This window comes from Callorhinus ursinus, unplaced genomic scaffold (assembly GCF_003265705.2).
Source record: "Callorhinus ursinus isolate GAN/ISIS: 27379988/994484 unplaced genomic scaffold, GSC_fseal_2.0 scaffold43, whole genome shotgun sequence".
Taxonomy (NCBI): Eukaryota; Metazoa; Chordata; class Mammalia; order Carnivora; family Otariidae; genus Callorhinus; species Callorhinus ursinus.
In genome coordinates, this window is record NW_027397105.1 from 1,960,298 (window position 1) to 1,968,858 (window position 8,561).

Genomic DNA, 8,561 nt, shown 5'->3' on the forward strand with positions numbered 1-8,561 from the left:
TGCACCAGCTTGCATTCCCACCAACAGTGTAGGAGGGTTCCCCTTTCTCCGCATCCCCGCCAACATCTGTCGTTTCCTGACTTGTTAATTTTAGCCATTCTGACGGGTGTGAGGTGGTATCTCATTGAGGTTTGATTTGGATTTCCCTGATGCCGAGCGATGTGGAGCACTTTTTCATGTGCCTGTTGGCCATTTGGATGTCTTCTTTGCCTCCTGTTATTCCTTTCTTTTCTCCCTCCTCTTCCTCCTTGGTTAGATGTGTCCCAGACTTAGGGGAAAGCTCAGGCTTCTGGAGGGAAAGAGGAAGAGAGATGGAACAAAGGTCCCGAAAGAGCTGGAGCTATGGGGTTTTTGGAGGGGAGGATAAAGGAACTATTTTGTGCTACGTTTGGCTAAAGCCTGAAGGGAGGTAACAGGGAGGACTTGGGTTATGGGGGAAGGGGGCATGGTGGAAAACCAGAAACTTCACCTCAGGGAGCTCCAGCTCTGATGGGAGACACTGGGCGTAGAAACCCTGTGTTCGGGGCTTGGGTTAGGGAGAAAGAGATTGGTGTTGAAAGGAAAGACTTGATGTGTAGAGGAAGGAACTAGCCTCCCAAATGAAAAAAGGGCAGTCCAGAACTGACCCCAACCCCTTTATTGATCCCTGCGCCCCACCCTCCAGGCTGGATCTCTGTTTGAAGCCGATTTCTCCCTCCTAGAGGGGGTCAAGCCTAATGTCATCATCTTGAAACAACAATATGTGGCCGCCCCTCTGGTCATGCTGAAGCTCCAGCCTGACGGATGACGCTTACCCATGGTCATCCAGGTGAGAGGTGCTGGGTACCTTGTACACAGACATGGGTCCCCTTGAGAGACTCAGGCACACGGGTCCTGCGCCCCCCCCTCCCCTGCTCTAGCTGCAGCCTCCTTATCATGGATGCCCCCCACCCATGCTGTTCCTGCCCTCCGATCCCCCTCTGGCCTGGCTGCTGGCCAAGACCTGGGTCCGTAGCTCTGATTTCCAGCTGCACCAGTTACAGTCACACCTCCTGAGGGGACACTTGATGGCTGAGGTTATTTCTGTGACCACAATGAGGACCCTGCCCAGCCTGCATCCCATCTACAAGGTTAGCATCTCTTCTATATTTGATTGCCCTTTGTATCACACCCCTTCGCAGACGGGGTAAGCACCTCCTCTGAGTCTACCCTTGTGGCATGTTAGGCTAGTAGCCATCTTGGTTTATGTGCACGTGCACGCGGACACACACCCAGGGCTGGGGAAAGAGTGAGAATAGGTTTTACAAAAGTGTTGCGGAAATGTGGCCTCCAGGGACGCCTGGGTGGCTCAGTCGGTTAAGCGTCTGCCTTCAGCTCAGGTCATGATCCCGGGGTCCTGGGATCGAGCCCCGCATCGGGCTCCCTGCTCCGCGGGGAGCCTGCTTCTCCCTCTCCCACTCCCCCTGCTCGTGTTCCCTCTCACTGTCTCTCTCTCTCTCTGTCAAATAAATAAATAAAATCTTAAAATAAAAAAAAAAAAAAAGAAATGTGGCCTCCGGAGGTTGCCAGGTGGGTAGTAAGGGATGGGGACGTTCCTGTCAGAGAGGTCTGTAGAGGGCTCTGGATAACGGCTGAGGAGGAGGGGTGAGAGACTGAAGTACGGGGTAGGAGAAGGGTGGGGGGAAGCCGTGTTACTCGGTGGGGAGAAGAGTCAAGGGTTCTTTTTGAGCACGAGCGGTTTCCAACACCTACAGACATGCACCTGAAGATGTCGGAGGGCAGTCAGATACGGGAGCCTGGGGTTCCTGGAACAGGTCAGGGTTGGAGATACAGACTTCAGGGTTATCAGAAAACAGAGCTACTGAAGCCATGGTACTAGATGAAGCTGCCTGGGGTTTGCAGCTACAGCACAGAATTCGGCCCAGGACGTAAGTGGGGGGTGCCCAGCCTTTATAAACTGGGAGGGAGGAGGGAAGTAAGACGAGGAGCGAGAGAAGGGACAGCCATTGAGGCGGGAGGGAAACAAAAGGCATGACGCCAAGGCGGCCAAGAGGAGAAAGGGCTGAAGAGGGGGGGCATGATTATCTGCGTCAAATGCCGCTGAGAAGTCACAGAGAAGCCATATTTGGATGTCACTATGGAAGCCTCTGGTTACCCAGTGGCGAGTGCTATCTTATGGGAGTGGGGGTGGTGGTAGGTGAGCGGGAGAGACAGCACAGGGTGACCCCTTTAAGAAGACTTGCTGTGGAAGGGAAGCAAGAAGTGAGGCCGCCGGTGGGAGGGGGTGTGTGGGGGCGAGGCCAGGGTTTCCTCTTTCCTCTGTCGGGGTATCCAGGATGGAGTGAGTGTGTGTGTGTGTGTGTGAAACAGAGGGAGACGGGGGGAGAGGGGAGGGGGGAAAGAGGTTGGAGGAGGAAGAAGTGGGCTGGAGGGGGAGGAAGGGAGGGGAGGGGGAGGGAGAGTTGCAGGAGAGACATCCCGAGAAGGCAAAAGAAGACGGGAGACTTTGCCTTTGCAGGGAGCAGAGGTACTTCCTCGATGAGAGTAAGAGACACATGAGATAGTCCCATATGTGGGAAACCTGCTAGGCTTTGTGGTGTGAGACAAGAGATTCCCGGGATTCTTACCAATAATGCGAGACTGTGCAAGTAAGTGAACTTGTAAAACCCTTGACCTTGGGAGGCCTTGGGAAGATATTTTCCCATCTTCCTTTTCCCGAATCTTAACCTGATCCAATCCAGTCCAACGGGAGGTCTCTCATTTGCATGGAGACCCATCCCCTCCCTTCTTCTCTATCCCTGGTCCTTTAATTTCCACTCCCCTAAGATCCTGGGGTCCCTGTAACAGTCCTGTTTCTTTCTCCCCAGTCAGCTCCAGAACTCACTTCTGCCACACCATGGAGAGCAACATCCTGGCCCGGAGTAATCTTGTCTCCAAATGGGGAATTTCTGATCTGGTATGGAAAGGGATGGGTAAAGAGAGCAGAGGGTTCAACAGTGGGAGACTCCTGAGGGTTGACTGACTTACCCTCCCAACCCCCCACAAGCCCAGCATCCTCCATGAAGGTCTCTCCCTGATCTGCCTCACACCTGAGCAGCCTTCTCCTTAGAGGGGCCTGAGCAGGACCACTGACCTGGAATCTGACCCTGAACTCCCTCCCCCGCGACACGGCTAACCCTGGTGTATGTGCTGTGGGGTCGTCCTCAGGTGGTGAGCACCGGTAGCGGAGGCCATGTGGACATTCTCCAGAGAGCCACCACTTGCTTGACCTACCGTTCCCTCTGCCCTCCTGATGACCTGGCTGACCGTGGGCTCTTGGATGTGAGGTCTTCCCTCTATGGCCAAGATGCCCTCAGGCTGTGGGGAATCATCAGCCGGTGAGGATGACACAGAAAGGGGGGCCCAGTGGGCTTGCTGGAGAGAACCAGGGGGGCTATAGGTCCAGCTGGTCCTGTGACGGCCACCTGAGACCACGGGCCTCCTTGCCTGGGAAGCAGGTACGTGGAGGGGATGGTCGGTCTTTTCTCCAAGAGTGATGAGGCTGTGAGGGATGATCCGGAGCCACAGGCTTGGCGCAGAGAGATCACTGAGACCGGGCTGCAGGGTGCCCAGGACCGGGGGTAAGCTCAGATCCCTCCCCACCGGCCTGTGTCAACTCATACCCACCTGCCAACAATCTGTACCATCTCACAGTGTTGTCCTAAGCCACCCTAGCTTGGGTTCCCTGAGCTTCCAGGCATCACTCCAGAGCATCCTTCAGAAATCCGAAGGATCAATCCTGATTCTCTAGCCCATTCCCTCCTCACCCTCCTGTACAACCTTCTGTGCCCTCATGCACTCAGAGTGTCCTCTGGAACCAGACACGTTCCTCTTGGGTACTTTCCCTCACCGAGGGCACACACGTACACCTGGTGTGAGCCATGGACTCCAGGGGCCACGACCACAGACAGAAACTCTTCTCTGTATCTCCAGGTACCTTTCACTGACTGAGGCCTGGCTCATATCCTGGTCTCAAAGCCTCTACTTCTCTTCATGTCACCCAGGTTCCCCGTCTCCTTAGACTCCTGGGCTCAGCTCAGGCACTTTGCCTCCATGTGCATCTTCACATGCACTGGTCAGCATGCTTCTGCCCACCTGGGCCAGGTGAGCTGCTGTGATCAGCCCCTAGGGGCTCCTGGGACGGAGAAGACCAGGAATTGAATGCTTGGGTCATCAGCCTGGGTTTCTGAGAGGCTCCCCTTCTTGCAGCTGGACTGGTACCCCTGGATCCCCAATGGCCCGTGCACCATGCGGAAGCCCCCGCCCACCTCCACGGATGTGACAGAGAAAGATATAGTGGACTCACTGCCCACTGCCCACCAAGCCCGTATGCAGAAGACCTTCACAAAGTTCCTTGGCAGACGCCAGCCCATCATGGTTAGAGACAGACACCTGGGTCCTGGGGGAGAAGGCAGCTTGAAGGAGGGGTGGTATCCTTGGCTAAGGGGCCCAGGGTTGAGCCGTCTTGTTCTCCCCTTCTCAGGTGGCCTTGGGGCAGCACAAGGAGAGCTATTTCTCGGGCCCTGGCCCCCAAGCTGTGCTGGAGAAATTCCGGGAGGAACTGGCAGCCTTGGACCAGGAGACAGAGGTCTGCAATGCAGGCCTGGACCTGCCCTATGAGTACCTTCGCCCCACCATGGTGGAGAACAGTGTGACCATCTGAGAGGCCCCGCCCCAAAGTTCCTCCCTCCCTAAGTTTCTTTGAGTACTCCCTGTTCCTTGGCCACATCCTCTGGTGGACAAACGGGCCCCAAAGCTGTGTTGTCAGGGTCCCCCCAGGGTGCTGCCTCAGATAGCTCCGGGGAATTCGCCAGGAGTGGTTCCCATTGACTTCTGGGACCTAGCACCCCCTGGAGCCGCCCTACCGTGATGTCCACCTGGTCCTGCGCGTCTTCACCCGTGGAGCCCTCTCATCCCTCCCCTTTCCCTCAGGAGACCTGGCTTACATATCAGTAAACAGATCTGATTGAACGATAAAGTCGGTTATGCCTGCTTTGTTTCCTGACCTCTCATTCCGATTTCAAGGAAGAAAAATAAAGACGCTCTCTGGGAACAGAAATGTCTTCCTGCCTTCAGTGCTTCCTGCAAGGGCTTCCGTAAGCCCCTTTAAGCTAAGCTACTGAAGTTCCGCGTGGGGTCAAGGAATCTGGCTGTTGATAGTAGTTCTTGGCGTGAGGCTTTTTGGAGCCCTCAACCAACACATCCCATAGGCCACCTCTGAAAGGTCCCTTGCCCTGCCTTCTCTCCGCCATGCTCCGGGCGCCCCTCGCTGCCCTCCCCACGACGCTTGATAAACCCTCCCCTCATTTCTGCTTCCTCCTTCCTCCTGTCACCCAAATGCACGCAGAAACCCACAATCTGAGATGCGGAAAACAGACGGACAAATAAGGAACCTGTAGACCAGGCGCTATGGAGTTTCAAATGCATGATCTCAATTTATCTAAATTTTACTAATTTTTTTTTCTTTGCCTGGGCACTTCTGCATACAGCAGGCTTACTAATGCCTCTGGATCTTTCTTTGTGCTGATTCCTACAGCGGTGGCTCACCTCTAGCTCGGGAAATGCACTCAGTCGCAGGGCCCGGGTTGGACCTGCCCTCCAGTGCTGTGTGTGCTATTTTATGTGAATGCCGCTACCTGGAGTTTTGCACCTTGGCAGCCGTATGTAAACATGTGTGAAAGCATCCTGAGTTCTGGAGCTGCACCTGTTCCATTAGGCTGGGCACCCCGTGCAAGTTCATCTATCCACGTCCATCTCATTTTATTCTAACGGCAGGTCCTCCATATTCGTTTCTGGCACATAGAGGGATTTCGAATCAAAATCACAGGATTGTCCAAAAATTATATATATATATATATATATACATATATATATAATATCACAGAATTGTTTCCAATCTTCTGCCAGCCTGCCAAGTGGCCTTAGTATGTTTCCTTCTTCGGAGCATTTGCATTTTTTTCCTTCTCCTTTTGTACAAGCCAGAAGCAACATAATAAAACCAATCTCCTGTTATTCTGAAAGAGAACGTTAATGGTTGGAACTGAAAGGATAAAGGGCCAGAGCATTCACCCAGGGTGGGCTAAGTACTTTGGACCAAGTCGTTCTATTATGTCTGGGTTAAGTCTGTGAGTGTAGCTTTCTTTCTTTTTCAGATTTTATTTGAGAGAGAGACACAGAGAGAGAGAGCATGAGCAGGGGGGAGAGGGAGAAGCAGGCTCCCTGCTGAGCAGGGAACCTGATGCGGGGCTCGATCCCAGGACGCTGGGATCACCACCTGAGCCGAAGGCGGACACTTAACCGACTGAGCCACCCAGGCGCCCCCATCAGGAGCCGAGTTTATTGGATGCTGGGCTTCAGTCCCTACGGGGCCAGAATTTCCAGCCCACACTCACTCCCCGGGTGAAGATCTTTCAGGTCCCAGCCCCAAGTGAGAGAGTGAGTGCCTCAAAAGCAATGGATATGGCAGACAGTCAAACACATCAGCAGCCACAGATTAAAATACCACCACAAGCCCCAAACAGGATGAAGAAAAACCAAACCAAACCAAACCACACGTCTTCCTAAAAAAAAAAAAAAAAAAAAAAACCTGAGAGAAATGTAAAGATGCTGGAAACCAAAGAGGGAAGAAAAAAACCCCTCAACTTCAAAAGGGACATCTAGGAGAGTGTTTTTTTCAAATGAAACACTTTGAATGAAACACTGGGTGCCTGAAGACAAAGGGATACCTTCCAAGTGATAGAAGAATATCTGAGGGATTTCTACAAACCAACAAGACAAAGCAGGCAACCCCATCTAGAAATGAACAGAAGACTTACAACACTCTATAGGGGGATCCCAAATGTCCAGAAATAGATGGAAGGGAGTGTATTTGCTGATTATGTCTGTGTCACTTTAACCACGTCTGAGGAACCTGGAGGCAGGTGCAGGTCTAGGTGCGCCCCCACAGGTACTGGATTTTAGGGCTAAGGGACAAAAAGATCAAGTTACTTACAAGGGAAAAATGAGTCTGGACTCAGACTTGTCCATAGCAACAATCAGTACCAGACAGTAGTGGGTTCATCCCATCAAAATACTCAAGGATAAAGTAAGTCAATGATTTTTTTCTTGGTCAGTCCATGAATAAAAATAAATAATAATAATTTCTTTTCTTCTTACTTTCTTTAAAAAATGGTGTTAAAGTTCGCATAGCTTAAAATTTACCACCTTAGCCATTTTAAGTGCACAGGTCAGTGGTATTAAATGCGTTCACGTGGTCGATAGCCATCACCACCGTCCATTCCCCAGAATGCTTTTCATCTTACAAAACCGAAGCTCTCGGGCGCCTGGGTGGCTCAGTTGGTTGGGTGACTGCCTTCGGCTCAGGTCACGATCCTGGAGTCCCAGGATCGAGTCCCGCATCGGGCTCCCTGCTCGGCGGGGAGTCTGCTTCTCCCTCTGACCCTCCCCCCTCTCATGTGCTCTCTCTCTCATTCTCGCTCTCTCAAATAAATAAATAAATAAACTCTTAAAAAAAAAACAACCGAAGCTCTGTCCCCATTAAACACTAACTACATTCTCCCCACCCCAGCACCTGGCATCCACCGCTCTACTTTCTGTCTCAACAAGGGTGGCTACTCTAAGTATCTCATATACGTGGAATCATACAGTACATATCTTTGTGTTGATTGGCTTATTTCACTCGGCATAATGTCCTCAAGGTTCATCCATGTTGTAGCACCTGTCAGAATTTCCTTCCTTTTTGAGGCTAATATTCCAGTGTACAGATAGGCCACACTTGGTTTATCCATTCATTGGTCAGTGGACACTTAGGTTGCTTCCACATTTTAGCTATTGTGAAAAACACTGCTGTTAACAGTGGTGTACAAATACCTCTTCGAGACTCTGCTCTCATCTCTTCCAGTTTCATCCCCAGAAGTGGGATTGCTGGGTCATATGCCAATTCCGTTTTTATTTTTTTAACAGATAAACGTGTATTTATTTCTTCCTTTTCTTAGTACTGAGGTTTTTTTTTTTTTTAGTTGAAGAATAACTGACGTACAATATTGTACTTGTTTTGCGCGTACAACATAGTGATTCTCTATCTATATACGGTACAAAATGGTCACCACAATAAGTCTAGTTACCGTCTGTCACAAAGCAGAGTTGTTTTAACATTACTGTCCAGATTCTCTATGCTGTGCGCTACACCCCTGTGTCTAGTTATTTTACATCCAGAAGTCTGTGCTTCCCAACCCCTTTCCCTATCCTGTCACCTCCCCCACTCCTCTTCTCTCTGGCAACCACCCTGTGTGAGTCTGTTTCTGGTTTTTGTTTGTTCCTTTGTTTTGTTTTTTCGGATGCCACATATCAGTGAAATCTCCTTGTTTGTACAAATACAGCAACTTTGTGAGGCAGCTCCCGCGGGGAAGCCTCTGTGTGTAGCTTACCAAGCAGCGGGCCCATTTTGGGGTCGGTAAAACCCTGGGAGCAATAATCTCACTCAACTCTGTTTGCCCCCAATGCCGAGCCCTTTACCCTCCACGTCCCATTTCTCTTCGATATCG

General features: G+C 51.4%; 1 protein-coding gene across 1 annotated transcript in view; it reads left to right on the top strand.

The window, feature by feature from the left end:
• The window catches only part of LOC112817038 (polyunsaturated fatty acid (12S)/(13S)-lipoxygenase, epidermal-type-like), a 7,215-nt gene extending 2,489 nt beyond the window's left edge, over positions 1-4,726 (top strand). The window contains 9 exon segments of the mRNA XM_025863901.2: positions 665-808; positions 900-1,109; positions 2,806-2,813; positions 2,857-2,935; positions 3,187-3,356; positions 3,477-3,599; positions 4,023-4,122; positions 4,228-4,395; positions 4,502-4,726. Coding sequence (XP_025719686.2) covers positions 665-808; positions 900-1,109; positions 2,806-2,813; positions 2,857-2,935; positions 3,187-3,356; positions 3,477-3,599; positions 4,023-4,122; positions 4,228-4,395; positions 4,502-4,681 — 1,182 coding nt within the window. The 3' untranslated portion in view covers positions 4,682-4,726.
• Positions 4,727-8,561: the final 3,835 nt, after the last annotated feature.